Genomic DNA, 18,918 nt, shown 5'->3' with positions numbered 1-18,918 from the left:
ACTGCGTGCTGGGTCCAAAGACAAAAACTGTGCAAAAGAAGAATGAGAACCACACTGCAGTTCTTTGAAGCTCCCAGATTTTTATTTTAATGACACCACAATGTGACATTTTTGGTCAAGCCCTAATACACCACTTTAAAACAGAGTGAACGCCTGTTTGTACTGTAGATATCATTCAACAATTGTAATCAAATTTGTTTAACATTAGGACTGATCACATGGTGGGTCAGGTGACTAGACCTGGGCCAAAACATATAAACAGGTGTGAGACTTAACAGATATGTTTGTTCCATTGTGGTGTTAACCAATAAAACAGGTGTGAGACTGAAACTTTCACCTTTCTAGAGAAGGGCTTGACCCAAAACGTCACATTGTGGTGTCATTAAAATAAACATTTGAGAGCTTCAAAGAACTGCTGTGTGGAACTTTTTGTTCTTTTGCATAATTGCAGATGCATAAAAACCCCTCAGCTACAACAGAACCTCAATGTTAAAAGTCAAATTAGGCTTGATATAAGCTTTAAGAAAGATCAGACTCTGTATTTTCTGTGCTATAACTTAAAATAATGTGTGTGTTTATATGTGTTACATGTGTTTGGGGAATTCATCTGTACTGAACACCAGCAGGGGGCAATAGGGCTTCATCTTCTGACTCAAAATTAGCCACATCATCAACCCAACTTAAGTGTGTCTTATGATTAACAACGTGGACAGGAATGTTGACTTTGCTTCTGTTTTGCTTAAATCAGTCTTGTGAATTAAATGCTGATGTTGTCTTCTACTGGAAACAATGAGTGTCCATCCAGTCCCTTTTAAATACATACATATTTATACGTATTTATTCATATTTTTTTAATAATCTTTTTTTATGTTATTGTTATTACTTTGATTCTATGATGCCGTGCGTACACTGCGATATTTTTGGTCGTGTCACTCAACCCCAGCTTAAACTGTACGAGTAAATCACAGGGTTTAAAAGTTCACAGTTCACGAATCATGTTCTCTAAACGAACCGATACTCAGATGAGACCTGTCTGTGCACACTGTACGTTCACATAACGACCGGAGTTGTTGTTCCGGAAGTAGAAAACCACAAAGAAGAAAACCAAGTAATTAGAAAACCACAGACGTGCGGAGACATAATGCTGATCCAATGTGCTGCCTTGGCAATTTGTGCCATTCTCTGAGCAGAGAAACCCAAAAAGAAGAAGCCACGAATCTGGTCAAAGAAATGTCAGCATAGACGTAGGCAGACGTGGGCAGTACGGGTTGTCAGTTCTTCAGAAGGAACTGGAGGTATGTAGCATTTTGTGTTGCTCGATTAGCTGCGCCTCCATGTCCTGTGTCCAAAACACTCACCGGTGCCATCGTCCTCCACAACCTCATATCCTGCTTCCTCTTCTGTGTCCGCACATGCTCAGTCTGACAGATTCTGGCAAATCGGCTCATGAAACGACTTCAACAGAGCAAAACTCTCACGAGAGGTGAAAGGATTTCAAACAAGTTTGATTGTCTTGCGACCTATGAATGCCAATCAGGAGCTGGTCGTGAGGTATAAATCGTTTTTTTTACCCCATGTTTACTACACGAAGCACGACACACGATGAAACCAAAACTCGACCCGATCCCCAGAACAGTCGCACAAGTGAAAAATCGGCTCAAAAAGGGTCAAAAATCGCACAGTGTACACCCGGCTTAAGGGACTGGAACGAGAACCTACAAACCTCCTTGATAATAATAATAGTAAGTATAACTGTGTTGTGTTCAGGGACCTCACCTTTTTGCTGTAGCCCTGCCTCTTCTGCCTGGTGCCCACAGAGTACAGCGCTGGGATGAGTTCTGCCGGACAGTCAGCGAAGTATTCACAGCAGGTCACTGGAGACTCGTGAACGGTGAAGGGGTACGGGTTCTCAAAGGCCGGGTATCTGACAGGAGGGAGAGATAGCAAAAAAAGAAATGATAAAAACCTTTAATTCATTCAAAGGCTGAAATTATGGAAGATACACTGTTTCATTTGACATTTGAATATTATAACATTGTAAAAACATTGTAGTAGTTTATTTTGAATTTCAGCTGCCAACTTGCCAAAAAATTCATAAAACGATTTTCATATAAGGAGCAAGATTAAGCTTTCAATTTTATCATTACTTCATGTTTTCTTAGTATCTTTTGTACTCTAAAAAGTAACTGCAGATGCCGGCTATTTCTGAAAGGCTCATCTTCACTGTGATTGGTTATATGAATAAAAATCATTCAAAAATGTTTTAAGGATCAAAGATTCATAGTTAAAATTCAAAATCTGACTAAAGAAATGAGCTTCTGTACGCAAAAAGTATTTCCTAATTATTTGCTTCTTAAAAATTAAAGGTTGTATGGAGGATTTTTTTAGTTTCAAATTGTCAATGATAGCATTATAGAGATGTAGTAGCCTTGTAATTATGACGACCAAAAAAAAGAGAATAAAAATTCATCAACTCTGGACGTGGTGGGGCTAAACATTTGCCAATAGATAACGACACTGCCTCGTTATCTGTGAGCTGACAGGCTGTCAATCAATCTCCCTAAGTTTCTAGTGTAACTGACTTGCCTGCGCGCTGCCGGTACGTGGTTTACGTACGCCTGTCACGCAGTCCACAGACGCACAGACGCTGTTTACTTCACCAACGCAACAGTTCTTAGCGGCTTTTTTGACCTATATCTTCCTCGCAGTTCGCACAAAGTTTGTTGCAATGGCGACAAGAATCCAGGAGCAGTTCGCCGCAAAAGAAAGTCCGTTTTTGAGGTCACTGAAAGAAGAAGACAAGGGGAAAAGCAGCGAAGCCAAACTAAGGTGATTCTTGGAGATTCATTCCAGTGATGGCGCGACTGCAGCAGATGAAGAGTCTAAAGACTGACGCATTGGTCCACAAATTACTTCTGGACAGGAAACTTCTGCTTATTACGAAAACGTACTTTATTTTTTATTTCCAAGAACTAGACAAATGTTTTTTAGGACACGAATGTGATATCCTATGTCTGAAAACGTAATTTTCAATGCAAAGAAAGAGTCCGCTTGCTGCTGCGTGTTGTAGTAATAGCTTCATTTGCACTGAATCTCCACGCACCTTCTCTGCACCCCTTACTGCTCCTGTCCCCGCTCCCCGTTTCGCTCTTCTCCCTGCTCCTCACTTCTTCTCTGCGCATGGAATCTTTGCGCACCGCTCCCCTCTCCTCTCCCTGTTCCATTCTTCTCCCTGCTCCTCACTTCTTTTCCACACACGAAACCTCCACGCCCCCCCTCCCCCCGATCCTCACTTCTCCGCCTTGCCTAACCAACACTGTAGTTAGTTGTTTACAAGTCATGTGCAGCGATGAGGACTTTCTGGCGTAAAGAGGAGGAGGGAGGAGGTGTGTCTACGTAGGAGCTGTGGGGGAGGGGGGGTGGTTTCACGCATGCGCAACATTTGAAAAAGGACAAACAGTCGCTGGATTTCTCGTTCCTTGGAAAATCTTCTATACAACCTTTAAGTATTCCCAAGAAATATTGTTGTATCGTATCGTCAAAAGTCTCACAATATTGTGGGTCATCAAAATATATCGAATTCCAAGTCTCTTTGCTTAAAGTAATAGTTATGGTGCAGCAAGAGCTTAAGAAAAAAAAAGAAAAAAAAAAGAGGGAACTACATAGACCATGATCCTTTGCTCTGTTTTAGTGCAGACTACATGAAGAAATAACAGTTCTAAGCACTTTCAAATCTTAGTTCTTTGGTGTAAGTCTTGTCAAGTAGCATATTCACAGTTTTGTTAATCTCCACAAAATATTGCAATAAATATCGAACAGTGAGACACATATCGAGAAAATATCATACAGAGAAATTTGGATATGGTGACATCCCTACTCACAAATCACTATACTTTTTGAGAAACAACTTTTTTGCCCAAATATTGTGTCATTTATTAATTACAGAAGGATTGTTCCGGGCTTACAGTGCGTTCTACTGTATATAATCTAAACACCCACACAGAAAACATGACATTACATTAGATTAGCATCATGGTGTCAGATTGTGTTCAGGTCCAGTCTGAAGCTACAGTAGCATGTTTAGCTCTTGTCATATTGGTTCAGTGTGTGTGTTTATGAAGCAGGCTGCACACAGCTCCAGCTCCACTGAATTTAAACTCATTTGAATTGCAGATTTCCTCTCGGATCAATACGCCTCGTCTGGTGCTGACTCACACGGGCCCACACAGCGTAATAACAACATCACATTTAGATTGACCACAGCGAAAGGGACTCTCTCAGGCTTTATTCAGACATTTTACACTATTTCCGGACACATCTGCTTTGTATTTAATGCAGTTCAATGACTCTATTAAAGATTTGTATTTTACATCAACATATTTGTGAAACAGAGAAGATCTTTGGTTAAAATAACATTGAAATATCTGCAGAGACTCACCCGATCTGTCCCAGGTCTATGACGACCAGATCCTTCTCCAAAAGAACCACCACAGCGTACGGCTCCTGGAAGTCTGACATATAAAACTACTTAGCTATGAGTTGAATAAATACTGCCAAAAGGATCATTTCATTCACCCACACTACATGTACAGTGTACTTAACTAGCATCAACACGTACATCTATCAGTATAAGTAAGATGTTCATCAATTTTACCAGCCTATGTCAGAAACACCAATTCTCATGATTTTGTGAAATCAGAATTGAAGCGTTTGCATGTGATTGGTTTAAAATGACCAATCACAGAGCAGCACAGTGGTTTGTGCAAAAGCCAGGGCTGAACAAGCCAAAACAAACACAGCGACACCCACAGACAAACTTCAGACACTTTTAGTAGACTATTTTGCTTTGTGCTCGTGTGGAGGGTGAGACACTGATCGTTGGTTCACTTTTAGTGAGAGCCATCCCAGATTCGTGTGTTCAACTCTGTTCAGAGGATACACAGATTCATCTGGACAGAGCCACGTTACAATATCACATAAGCCCCAGTCCAAACTGGTCTCTCATTGTTGTCATAAAGTCCCATGCAAAAAGACATTCAGACAGGGACTGGACGCTGCTTGAGCTATGAGTATTAGACTTTTAAATGTAATTATGTTGAAATAATTGTCCTAGTTGAATACTTGAAGTGTTTTAAGTGTATTTTGTCTCACCATTAGGATAGGGTGTTTCACAGAGTGTGAGGAAGTCCACTATGGGCGTGTCCATCTCCAGGACTGTGGTGCTTTTCCCGTGCATCACAGTGAGACAGGCTCTCCTCCTGCCCACCGTCTCATAGGACAAGCCCCCAGACAGCACCATGAACGGGTCACTGAAAAATCAGGAAACATACAAAATGTGAACACACAACAGCAAATGACACAGCAACAGGAAATGAACATGTAATGTTTTCCACATTTACAGATGGATCAGACATGAAAAGGTCAAGTGTAGTTACTTCCAAAGAGAAATTATTAAATAAAATAAATAAAACATTGTGAAGTGGATCACACTTTAGTTATAATTTCAACAAAATCTCGCCTTTTCTCGTTCTCGTGGGTCCAAACTCTTGGGAACTGTTTGGTCCCACCCTTAAGTAACATCATTTCCTTTAAAAGAACAAAATATCCTGACCTCTAGAAATCGAGCAGATTCAAGATTGGGGCGTGTGCATTATTTTCTCAGTTAAAGTTTCAGTGTTCTCTCAAATGTGAATGCTAAAAGCTAAAGATGGGTTTAAAACCAAGCACTTTCAACAGAATCCTACCATCAAAAAATAACTTGCAAATCTTATCTCTATGCGTGTGTAAAAATTGTGATTAGACATGAGCCTCTCTGACCCTCACCTGGTCTGCTGTACTGTACTGTACTCTACTGTACTGTACTGTACTGTACTGTACTGTACATTCACTTGGACTTCTTGACACTTTGGACAGATCAGTCTCCTCTCAGACAAACACATTCCTGTTTATTTATAGACCCAGAACAGTTTCCCTCTTAAACAGGAGCTACGTGGTGACAGGTCAAATATACACAGGAAATACAGGAAGCTCAGAGCGTGCAGGGGAGGAGGGCAGAGAGAGAAGAGGGGAGAGGAGAGAAGAGGCACAAAAGAGGGGAAGAGGAGAGGAGGATGGGAGGAGAGAGAAAAGGGAAGAGGAGAGGAGGGGACAGGATGAGGAGAGGGGAGAGGAGGAGAGGACGAGAGGGGATGGAAGGGGGAGGGGTCTGGAGAGGAGAAGGGGAAGAGGAGAGAGGAGACGGGAGAAGAGGAGGAGCACTCACCCGGCTCGCGTCGTCTTGTACTCCACTTTGAGGATGGGTCTGCACGGCTCAGGCTTCTTACCGTCTTTGGGCTGTTTCCCTACAACACAAAACACACACACTCAAATACTGTGTGTGCTTTAGTCTGTCTGTCACTTTCACCAACCCATCACTCACACATCATTTCAAGTGGACATTTCATGCAAAATTTACATGGGTCTAAGTCACTGCAATTTACCCCTTATTGTTGTGTAGTTTTATTAGGGCTGGGCACGGTCATGTGTTCATTCTGCATTAACTAATGAATGTATTATTACCAACAATTATTTTTCATCCCTTAACACAGTTTTTATTATTTATTTTTTATTGTAAACGTCTGTTGCTCACTGGCTTTTATTTTGAAAAAGTCCATTGTGAGTGAGCCTAGAATGTTGCTTACTGCTGCGGCGCTCACAGGAAACAGAGAAAAGAAAAGAGAAAGAACGTGGGATAAACAAACATGGAGAAGGGTACAGAACTTTTACATGGCCATTTTCATTTTAAAGATCTTCAGACGACGCAGTCGACAGAGTCTTTTGTAACACTGCAACACTGAACTGTCTTATCACCGCAGTTTCACGAGTCTAAAATATCACCAAAAAGCAATGCAATACACTCGGCTGATACCGGCAAATCATTCACTGAAACAAGTGGAGCGAGGCTTCGGCAGACCTAGATGCAACTGGCTTCATGCAGAGGAGCAAAAAAAAAGTTCTAGGATTTGACAAACTGCACTGAAAGTGGCTTTTATTTTGGGTGAGATTCTCCAAAGGAAGAAGTACAAACATGGACTTTAGAGACCAGTGCCCTGCTGCTGTAGAAAGAAATGCTGTTTGCACAACACACGTATGGCACTTTCATTTACAGTTCCAATAAAAGTGAGCTATAAGCTACTTTTGAATTCATGATTGGGTTTTGTGTATACCATGCGATTCATGATTAATCACAGGAACTCACATGATTAATGTGATTCTTTTTTTTTCCCAGCCCTAATTTTATTTTATTTTTTTTGTTATTATGATGCCAGTTATGTATGTAAATGCCCCATAAAAAAACAATAACTCCAGGAAGAATGGCTGTGTTCCTTCAGCTGATGGAGGTCAAAATTAAATAACACAATACAAATACAAATACCCCAGATTTTAAGATAACAGATCAGAACCCAGCCCATAAACCACCACTCATGAGTGTGTATGTAGTCAAACTGACTTCACTACAAACACATGGGAGCATGAGGGCCGCTGCCAAATGGCTGCTAAAAGTATTTTTTCATAATTCATGTTTATTCTTGTCAGCAGGGGGCGCTCCAATGCATAGTGGATCTCCAGTGCCATCTCTTTGAAATGGAGACACTGCTTTAAAGTTGTATTACACAAGGATAGATTATTTTATGCCAAACATAACATGTGAAATGTCTACTTTAAAATGTAAACAAAATATCATTCTAGGAGTGGTACTAATATGAATGTCAACAAATGGTACAAAATACAAGGACGAAACCAAAACTTTCTACACAACTACCAAACTGAGAATGAAGAGTTAGTGTTACCGTGTGGAAGGGCATCTTGGTTATGGGGAAAAAATAAATAAATTGATAAGTGAAATCATGATTGTTTGAAAATATATACACGAACCTGGAGAGGACATAGACTAGACTTTTAATCAGTTATTAGGGTTAAAGTTAGTAATGTTTTGAAGTTCATTTCCTAAAATTATAGATGAAATCAGATTTTATTTCCTGTTAGTATCTGATTGGAGCAGATATTTGCTACTTAAACCTGATCTCTTGTTGGCCCATACCGTGTGGGGTGATGATCTGAGTGGGTTTGGCTGGAGCTCGTACGTTCCATGTGGTCAGAGTCCCATCAGAGTGACTGCAGACGAACTGTTTCCCCTCGTGATGCCAGGCCACGGAGTGAATGGCCTAAAGACACGAGACAGAGACAGAGTTTAAACAGAGCAGGAGACAGGTCAGAATCTCAGGTGGAGTTGCTGTGTAACTGTCAGATTGCAGATTTGTTGACCTGTTTTATGGTTCATATCTCTGTAATTACTGGGCCTGGGTCACATGAAACAAAAACTGGCGCCTTTTCTCTCTGTATAAACTAACTACAGTCAATATTGGGTCAGTATTTTCTTAGCTGAAAGGATTTAGAGCCATAAGTACAAGGACATTTTGCGGATCTAATCTTTAAGAAATAATTATAAGTTAAAGATTTGCTGATTTTCAGTTAAGATGTTTCTTTCAAAAACAGTAAATCTCCCATAGAGTTATAGAGTTATGTAGACCCTGTCAAGTATTACACAGAATTCAATTGTGTATACAACATCTTCGACACATTCAAATACATTCAAACTAGGCACGCTGATATTTTGAGAGGATTCTCTTGTTCTAAAGAATGGGACAAGATCTCACAACATGGAAAAGCCATAAGATCCACAGTCTCTGTAGAGTCTATACTTTAATACATAGTTTCCCAAAGACTGGGTCGCGTGTATGATCTACATGTAGGTCTGTGATAAACAGTTGTATACATGGATCTGTGACCTTATCGTTATCTGGATCTGGATCAGCATTTTGTCAGAATCTCCTGTCCTCATTAGGGTCAGTATTTCTCTGCTTATTCCTTTCACTTCTACATATTTGTTTGAAATGTGATTTTCTGTGCTCACAATAATGAAGACAAAACACAGAAACAGACTGAAGCTGCTCCTGATCTGCTGCTGTGTCTCCTCCTGCAGCTGGACTGAACACACTACAAAAACACACACAGGCCCAACTATCTCACTAGAAATGTTCAGATGTTAAGAAATGTTTTGTATCATGTCTTATCTTTCTGTAATTATTTTATTGACTGTTTTGTTCCAGTATTGCTGGTTCAACTGAATGTTGAAAAGAAAAAGAAATGTTTTACATTTAATGTCCAAATAGGCGACTTCTGGATCCTTTTATTGCTGCTTCAGTTTTTCATTGTTTCAAACTTGAGTAATACTAATAGTTCAGAGACACGATCACTCAGTCAACAATAAAATATGCTCATGAATGTTTAATAATGATCAAATCCACCTTTATTTTGTGATTTATGAATAATGTCTGTTGACTTGGGTCATGAAGGTTTGTGCCTTTTAAAATATGGGTCCCAGAAAACACTGGTTAAATATTATGTACATTTCATTAGTGTGCAACAGTCACAGTGTGTAAATATTAGGGTCCACCACCTGCTTCGTTCCATGGAAATGTTATTGTTTTGGTTGGAATGTTCCACAGTATAGCTTAAATCAGTCTATGAAAGGAAGGACGAGCAGGTTACAGCACTACGGTAGTCGCCCTATTCGTAGAAGGAGATGTATTTTTGAGCAATAGAAACATCTGTAATGAATAAATGCTACATGGATGTGTTTAATGTCAAACCATGGAACATTCCACGCAAAGTAATAACATCTCCATGGAGACACGCAGATGGCGGACCCCCCACCAGAAAAGTTGCGCAGTGCACCTTTAAGTCAGAGGTACACATGTTCTCACCTCGTCATAATTATATCGATAATCTGCTTTTTTAGACTTCAGGTCCCACAGCACCACGACCCCACACTCAAACCCAATCAGCAACTGCAGCAGAGAGAAGTAAGAAAACAAACCGATGATTTAGAACACAGTAATGTGTAGGGTTCAGTATAATGTGGGTTTAAAGGCGTTTTCAAAAGTGTTTAAGATCCTGCACCTTTCCTTCATCCATGGGGTTGTCACTGATGTGGACGACAGGCCCTGGATGCGTCTTGGTGGATCTAGACATTAAGTTTAGAAAGAGAAATGTCACCAAATAATTCAGTACGTAAAAATTTAAATTCCTCACTGATGAGTTTGTTACACATGAAAACAAAATAAAACATAATAAATAAAACTAAATATAATATAAAATGCCCTCACAGTTCGATGGCTTTGTTCCACATGATGACGTAGCCTGAGAGTGTAAAAGACTCCACGTTCACGATGTGGATGTTTCCTCTCTCTGTCCCGATGTACAGCCACTTACTCTGGAACGGCAGGTGGCAGTACGTGATTCTACAGGAAGAGAGGAGGGACAATTTTATCAACAACTATTTTATTAACACACTGAACACACGGACTTGTCAAAGCCTGATGTCATCAGATCTCAGAAGCTCAGCAGGACTGGGCCTGGTAGTACTTGGAGACCTGGAGGTGCCGGGAACACCAGGAGCCACATGGGGCCACCAGTGGCAAAAACTGTTGTTGTGTCCTTAGGCAAGACACTTGCCTAGTATGAAAGTGGTGAGAGTGTTGGTGGTGTCAGAGGGGCTGATGGAGCAGAGTAGCAGATTCACTTCCATCAGTCTGCCTCAGGGCAGCTGTGGCTCCACAGAGTGTGGAGTACATGAATAATGCAGTAAAGTGCTTTGGGTCTCTTGACAGGTGCTGTGTACTGTAAAACCAACCATTCATTCATTAATACAACATTAAAACAAACTAGAGATGCACAATTTGGGGATAAATATTTAACTGAATTATTTTTTTTGGACAAACATCTCAATTGTGATTAGATTTGCAATTTTGAAAATAAGATTGTGTTCAAAGTTCACTTTAAAGATGCACTGTGTAACTTTTTAGAGGGAGGATCTCCCACTTGCCTCTGTGATAAAAGACATGCACTCTCCACAGATCTGGCCTGTAACTTGCTTGGTGGTGTTATATGCTTGTTTTAATGGAAATGGCAAAGTCAAAAAAATATTATGGCACATTCCAAGCAAAGAAATAACATCTCCATGGAGACAAGCAAGGAGCAGACCCTCCATCAGAAAAATTGCACAGTGCACCTTTAAATGTATCCAAAATAACTGATAAAAATGTATATTTCAGAACATGTTTGAGATGTAAACTACAGAGTGAGCAGCTTTTACAAAGACTGAGACTACAGATTTATTTTACAACCTTTGCCATTTGATAATTGTGTCCATTCAAAATGCAGTTTCAATTAAATGATGATTAATCTTGCAGGACTAATATAGATTTATAATGTAAATGGGACTTTGTCAACATAACTTTGTCTTAATCGGTGCAAAAAGTAAAATCCACATTGATCCTCCCTAATATTTGTATTTGGAGCTGGTTGTCACGGTGACATACACATTTGCTTATAAAGGGAGAAGAGGAAATAGCATTTGATTGTGGATCCTGGACACAGAAACAGATTTAATTACAAAGTGCCTGTTTTTTGTCACTCCAACGAACCAGAGCTAAATATAGAGAAAGAGAGAGAAGGAGGAGAGACAGACCAAGAGGGAGAGAGGGAGAAGCGGAGAGGAAGAGAGAGAGATGGAGATGGAGGAAAAGAGAAAGACCGTGAGAAAGTTAATAGAGGAAAAAGAGAGTGAGAAAAGTTAATTTATCTAAAACTGTAAACAGCTTTAATGATACGACTCTGTTGTGTCTGCCTCTGTTTATCTGGGTCACTGTAACTTTAATCATTTCACAGCACATCTCTATCAGGCCAATTCATCAAAGCAATTTGATTCATTTGTGTTTTTAATAATCAAGACTTTGAACATCAAAAATCATGAGATCGAGGATTATTATGACAGATTTGCCCATGACAAAGCAGTGTTACTGTGCAGATGACATCTCATTCTAAGTGAAACTATTAAATGTCAGTTTACAGATTGTGAAATGAAAGGATATGATGAGAAAGAAAGTGTAAAGAGCAGTCCCTAAATCTATGAAAATCAGAATCTTCCAGTGTGTGCAAATAATGTGCAAAACAGAGATTAATTTTTTTGGCCACATTGCCCAGACCTTATCTCTGTCTAGATATGAAGCTTCTTAAAATAGTGGTGAAGAGTAGGGAGAGACATTCAGCAAATTGTTGAAGCCAAGATTCAAACAAACCACTTTCACAAACCACCAGAGCCAGAGCAACACTGACGAAGAGTTTAGGAAATAAAGATTCCCAAGGTGGGAGAGCTGTACCTTTCTCTGTTGAACTTGAGCGAGTGGAGCACAGCGGGGATCTTCTGTCTCAGGTTCCACAGATGAAGACTGTCATCAGCTAAGGCACTCACCAGCGCCCCCTAAAGCCCACAGACAGGAAGGACGAGAGGTGGGACACACATTAGGAAATCCAAGAGTAACTCATCAAGAGATCAAAGACGATAAAGCTAACACCAACTAGCATGCTAACTAGTAACTTCCTGATTCTAGGAATATAAAGTCAGATGCAGACAGCACCCTGAGAGATGTTTAATATCTCTGAACTGGGGCACATTTTGCTCAAATACACGCCTTTAATGCAGAGAAACACTTGATTTTGTTCATGTTTTCTGATAAATAAATGATCAAATGAACAGACCTCGTTGATGAGGAACTGCAGCTGGATGACGGCTGCTCCGCTCTCGTGTTGGCAATAACACTCCACTCCAGCTCGACCGAAGCTACAGACAAAAGTCAAGGAGAACACCACAGGAACATACAGGACAACATGTAAACACATAATAACTGTCATTATACAGGAGTGAAAAAGAGCCGCTTTGTACCAGGGCCCAGAGCCGGGAGGGGCCCACACAACATCAATAACATGAAGATTTCATACACACAACATGTGATACGGATCAGAACTACACCGGGACTAAACCAGGACTAAGCCAGAACTAAACTGAGACTAAACCAGGACTTAACCGGGACTTAAATGGGAATAAAACAGGACTAAACCGGGACTAAACTGGGACTAAACTGGGACTAAACCTAAAGGACCTAAAAACCAAAAACAGGACTAACCAGGACTAAACCAGAACTGAAGGAACTAAACCAGGACTAAACCAGGACTGAACCAGGACTAAACTGGGACTAAACCAGGAATAAACCAGGACCAAACTGTAACCTAACCAGGACTAAACAAGGACTCAAGTGAGACTAAACAGCAACTAAACAAGGACTGAACCAGGACTAAACCAGAACTACACCGGGATTAATCCAGGATTAAACCGAGACTTAACCAGAACATAAGCGGGAATAAACCAGGACTAAACCAGGACTGAACTAGGACTAAACTGGGACTAAACCAGGAATAAACCAGGACCAAATCTTAACCTAACCAGGATTAAAGTGAGACTAAATCAGGACTAAACTGAGACTTAACAGCAACTAAACCAGGTCTAAACCAGAACTACACCGGGACTAAACCGGAACCTAACCGGGACTAAACTGGGACTAAACCAGATCTAAACAGTTTGATCATCCAGGAGTGCATAAGAAAAGTAGAAACAGAAACAGAGGTTATTTGAGTCCATTCTAAACTAGAGGAAGTGAAGGTCTAACAGGATCTGAGATCAGGTGAACAGTCTGAAGTCTGAACAAACGAGGGCGAGGTTGGACTAAACAACAGGCTTCACTGGAAAAGAGGGATTAAAACTGGAGGATTAATCACAATCGAACTGAAATTTGAAAGGAAACAATTAGCAAATCACAAAGGCTGCAGGTTTTGAAGTACCATAATTTCCTCCACAAACAACAAAATCTCCTTCTGCATAAAAGCTGCTAACATTGAAGTAGATCTGTATACACATGTCCTGAAATGTGATCCTTGTTTTAGTTTGTCAGATCAGATCAGATTTCAGTCTTTTTGTCAAATTCTTCAGCATTCTACCATGGCCTAAAGTTCACAAGAGACAATTTAGGCAAGGCAAGGCAAGGCAAGTTTATTTGTATAGCACAATTCGTACACAAAGTAATTCAAAGTGCTTTACAGAATAAGAAATACATTAAAATCTTAATAAAAACAAATCAAAACATAAATAATCATGAAGATTAAAATTAAAAAAGAGAGAAGAGTGCGGAATGAAAACCTTTCAGTTATTTGCACAGTTAAACAGAAATGTTTTGAGTCTGGATTTAAACAGCGTCACAGAAGAGTCTGTCTCACATGTTCAGACTGTTCCAGGTTTTAGCTGCATGAACCTGAAACGCTGACTCCCCTTGTTTAGTCGTGACTCTGGCACCAGCAGGAGGCCGGTCCCTGAGGTCCTCAGAGTGCGAGATGGTTCATATGACACTAACATGTCACAGATGTACTTTGGTGCTCGGCCATGGAGAGACTTGTACACAAGCAGAGCTGCTTTAAAGTCTATTCTCTGAGGCACAGGAAGCCAGTGCAGAGACCTGAGCACAGGACTTATGTGCTCGTACTTCCTAGTTCGAGTAAGGACCCGAGCTGCAGCGTTCTGGATGTTCTGCAGCGTCTCACAGCTCGTTTGGAGAGACCAGTGAGCAGACCATTACAGTAGTCTAACCTACTGGAGACAAACATGGATAAGTTTCTCAAGTCTGATTTAGACAGTAAACCTTTGATTTTTGCTATGTTTTTTTAGATGGTAAAGGCTGCAGATGTTATTGATTTGATGTGGCTGTTAAAGTTCAAGTCTGAGTCCATTATTACCCCTAGATTTCTTGCCTGATTTGAAGGTTTTAGAGAGAGAGACTGGAGGTGACTGCTGACACTGTCCCTTTGTTTCTGTGGACCAAACACTATGACTTCAGTCTTGTCAGAGTTTAGCTGGAGAAAGTTGTTTTGCATCCACACACTGATCTGTTGGATGCAGTGACCAAGTGACTCCACTGGTCCATAGTCTCCTGCTGCAGAGAGACGTAGATCTGAGTGTCATCTGCATAATTGTGGTACGACACGTTATTGCTGCTTATTAACTGGCCTAATGGCAGCATGTAGAGATTGAACAACAGGGGGCCCAGGATTGACCCTGAGGCACCCCACAGGTCAGGGCCATGTCATCTGAGACACAGTTTCCAAATTTCAACAAAATACTTCCTGTCTTCTAGATAGGACTTGAACCAGTTTAGGACAGTACAGAATGCCCACCCAGTCCTCTAGTCTCTGTAAGAGGATCCCATGATCCACAGTGTCAAAAGCAGCACTCAGATCTAACAGGATCAAGACTGAGACTTTGCCTGCATCAGTGTTCAGGCGGATGTCATTTGTCACTTGATAAGAGCAGTCTCAGTGCTGTGGTGGCTCTAAAACCTGACTGGAAAACATCAAAGGAGTTGTTCATTTGGAGAAAGTTCGTAAGCTGTTGGTAAACAGCTTTTTCCAGGACTTTGCCAAAAAACGGCAGATTTGAGATGTTCAGTTCTGTGGCATCAAGACTGCTCTTCTTAGGAGAGGCTTAATGACTGCAGTTTTCAAGCATTTGGGAATGTTCAGATTGAGTGACATGTTAACTATGTGAGTGAGTGGTGAAAGTAAACTGTTGAGGACGGACTTTAGAAATCTAGTGGGTAACATGTCCAGGCAGCAAGTAGATGAACTCAGACTGGTAACGATCTCTAAAACAGTTTTGTCAGTTACAGGTGCAAAGTGATTCAGCCTAAGTGTCTCTGTGGCTGCATGCTTGTTATTTGTGTTGTGGAATTGATGGCATTTTTGATGCCCTGAACTTTGTCATTAAAGAAAACTGCAAACTCATTACATTTAGATGTGGAAAAGTTTAGCATAATATAAGACCTTTAAAACATAAATCACAAATGTAATCTCAATCAAAACGCTTTTCAGAAAATCACAATGAGATAAGTTTCCCAAATCATTCAGCTCGTGGAGGTATTTTTCACTATAAAAGCCTCTGGAGCTCTGGGGGGGACTGGGGCCGACTGAAGCCTGGCGCCGGTGCTCCTCGCCTGGGCACTGAACTCAGAGTGGCCCCTGACCTTTGCTGGGCAGTTTGGAGCAGAGGAACATTTGTCAGTGTTACTGATGTGAATAAAAGTGGAGTGGAGCAGAGAGGAGAGCTGCTCACTGATCTGGCAAAACCAAGAATTTAGAAGGTACCGGACATCTACAGTATATCATCTTTGAGTTATATTTAAAGCATTTGTCTGGAATGTTTTACAGTATGGTATTAAACCTTTCTATCTTCATGGAGACCAAACCAGACCAAGTTACGGGTCAGATCTGTGGAGAGGCGACCCTGCTCACAGTCAGAATGTCTGTTTTCTAGAGATTTTTGAGCTCTCTAATTTATGTAATTAATGTCTCTCTCTCTTTTTTTATTTTAATCTTTAATTTTATGATGATTATTTATGTTTTGATTTGTTTTTATTGTGATTTGAATGTATTTCTTATTCTGTAAAGCACTTTGAATTACTTTGTGTACGAATTGTGTTGTACAAATAAACTTGCCTTGCCTATAAAACCATCTGTAACTGAATAAATGTAAAGTAGAGCTGTTTAAAGTCACACTGTGGAACATTCCAGGCAGAGCAAACAAGCGTGTCATGGACCCTCCACCAGAAAAGTTACACAATGCAAGTTTAAACATGGAAATTCTGATAAAAACAAAGATTTTTTTTTTTTAATGCAGAACCTTATGAGGGCAAACCAACGCACTGAAACACACTTGTAAATAAATTCTACTTTAATCATACTATAAAACTTCTCAAATGGAGGGGAGGGTCCACCACCTTCTAGTAGCCCTCTGCATCGGGAGTGGAGGTCAGCTGTGGTCTGCTGGGTCTATCATGTGGGCTCCTGGTGGACTGGTGGTGCTTGGGCCTCAGGTGCCCGGGCTCCTGGCTCCTGTGGTGGTTCCTGGTGGTGGTGGACGTCTCTCTGCTCCCGGTGCAGACGCCTCCTCTGATGGTGCTTTCTCAACTGGTTCGTCTGTATTCAGCCTCACATTTTACTATGTCCGGTTATGTATTTTAGCAGGTTAGTGTGTGTGTGTGTGTGTGTGTGTGTGTGTGAGTGTGTGCGCATGTTTGTGTATATGTGAGTGTGTGTGTTTGGGTTGTTTGATTGTGTGGGGTTGGGGGTGTGGGGGTTGGGTTGGTGGTGGATGGAAATGTGGGATTGTTTTTAATCACTATAAAGCACTTTGTGTTGCATTTTGTATGAAAAGCTCTTTATAAATAAAGTTTGATTGATTGACTGATTGATTCTAGTCTCCATGGAGATGTCTAGAAAGCTCCACATAACAGCGCTGATCCATTTCCAAGGCGAGTGATGGGAAATTACAGGTCAGATCTGTGGAGAGGTGACCCCTCAAGCACTTTTTTCTATGCATCTTTTTTTTTTTTTTTTTTTTCAGCAATAAAACCATCCGCACCAAAATAAAGCAAGGTGCTCCATACTGTGGAGCAATAACATCGCCATGGAAACAAGCAAGTAGCAGAGCCTCTACCAGAAAAGTTACACAGTGCCTCTTTAAGCGTAAACATTTTTAACTAGGACTTTTTTCTAATGTCGCATACAATACTACACCCTCTTTACTAGGGGTTAGGGGTGTACAAAAATATTGATATATCGATATATCGTATCGCTTAATATGATGATATAGTATCGATATCATGGGCTGCTGTATCAATATATCACCAAGAGTATTTTTTGGTATATTTCACTAAATTATTCAGTTACAGCTACAGTTGTGTTGTTTGTTTAGATATCGTATCAACACATTTGACATTTTCCACAGTTTTAAGGATTAAAATGTTTGTGTTTCATATGAACTTTGCACAAGAAGTAGTTTAACAAAGACTTTTAGTATCACAGACATGATTTAGCCTTTATTTTTTAATTGAATCATATCTAACAGATTTGAAATATATTGTATCGAACCGAAAGTGCATTGTATCGAGGTATGTATCATATCGGCAACTTCTTAAAGATACCCAGCCCTACTAGGGATGGGACAAGATCTCGTGCCACAAGATCAAGAGATTTTGTTCCCCTGAATTTCCCTTTGGCTTGGACATAAAGAGTTAAGAGCTGGTGACTTATACAGTTTGAGAAGCTGTAGTTCCAAAACGCAGGACTACAATGATCACTAAAATACGACATAAAATAAATGAAGCAAGAAACATTATGTAATGGATTGCACTACTTATTTTTTACAAATGATGTCAAAATCTCATCTTGTCTCGTTCTCGTGAACCCAATCTCGTCTGGTGAAAATTGTGTCTTGTCCCACTGAACTGTGTCTCTTTACTGTTGACAAGACTTAATTCAACTCTTTATAACGCCACAAAAAGTACAGTAGTCAGTCCCATTAAACCGGAGCTGTCTAAATGTTGATATTATATTGATCTAACTCTACTTTATGACATTCATCACATGCTTTGATATTCTACAGAAGAGTCTGAGTCACTTTACAGCTGTTTAATGTTGATATAAGCCTGGCTCCTTCACCTCCTTCAGTCTACACAACCTGATCACTCCATCCTACTATTCAGAGTCATTTCACATGGAGGGCAGAGGCTCAACATGGCTTTGAAAGATTACTATATTACTTAATTTTCATATCTATAATATTATAACACACTCCTAATCCCACTTTATGATGTCATGTGGTAATACAGAGTGTGTGTTTTAAACTCCACACGCTAGGATCATTTGGATAAGTTCAGATCAAGAATTGACAATCTCTACTGAATTAAAGGTAAAAGGAGCTGTTCACTTGAAAACTACACACAAACTAGACCGACTTAATATCATATTTTTTGGACTATAAGTCACAGTTTTTTGTCATAATTTGGGTGTTTCCTGCAACTTCTATATTAAAATTTTCAGACTGACAGCCGCGAGAGGTTCTAGGCTTGTGTATCAGTTTTCTGCACATGTCTC

General features: G+C 40.3%; 1 protein-coding gene across 4 annotated transcripts in view; it reads right to left on the bottom strand.

Annotated features, from left to right (window-relative positions):
* The window catches only part of stxbp5b (syntaxin binding protein 5b (tomosyn)), a 56,175-nt gene that overhangs the window by 18,225 nt on the left and 19,032 nt on the right, over positions 1–18,918 (bottom strand). For all 4 annotated transcript variants that reach the window (XM_055155656.1, XM_055155662.1, XM_055155667.1 and 1 more), the window contains exons 3-12: positions 12,643–12,724; positions 12,264–12,364; positions 10,209–10,343; positions 10,003–10,066; positions 9,807–9,890; positions 8,081–8,204; positions 6,263–6,341; positions 5,152–5,309; positions 4,439–4,511; positions 1,777–1,924 (exon numbers count right to left, since the gene is read on the bottom strand). In XM_055155656.1, the coding sequence (XP_055011631.1) occupies positions 1,777–1,924; positions 4,439–4,511; positions 5,152–5,309; positions 6,263–6,341; positions 8,081–8,204; positions 9,807–9,890; positions 10,003–10,066; positions 10,209–10,343; positions 12,264–12,364; positions 12,643–12,724 (1,048 nt within the window). The remainder of the gene's footprint in view (positions 1–1,776; positions 1,925–4,438; positions 4,512–5,151; positions 5,310–6,262; positions 6,342–8,080; positions 8,205–9,806; positions 9,891–10,002; positions 10,067–10,208; positions 10,344–12,263; positions 12,365–12,642; positions 12,725–18,918) is intronic.

This window comes from Boleophthalmus pectinirostris, unplaced genomic scaffold, assembly GCF_026225935.1.
Source record: "Boleophthalmus pectinirostris isolate CB_2022bp ecotype Guang Dong unplaced genomic scaffold, ASM2622593v1 HiC_scaffold_10, whole genome shotgun sequence".
In the NCBI taxonomy this organism is placed as follows: Eukaryota; Metazoa; Chordata; class Actinopteri; order Gobiiformes; family Gobiidae; genus Boleophthalmus; species Boleophthalmus pectinirostris.
This window is presented reverse-complemented; position numbering and strand designations above follow the sequence as displayed.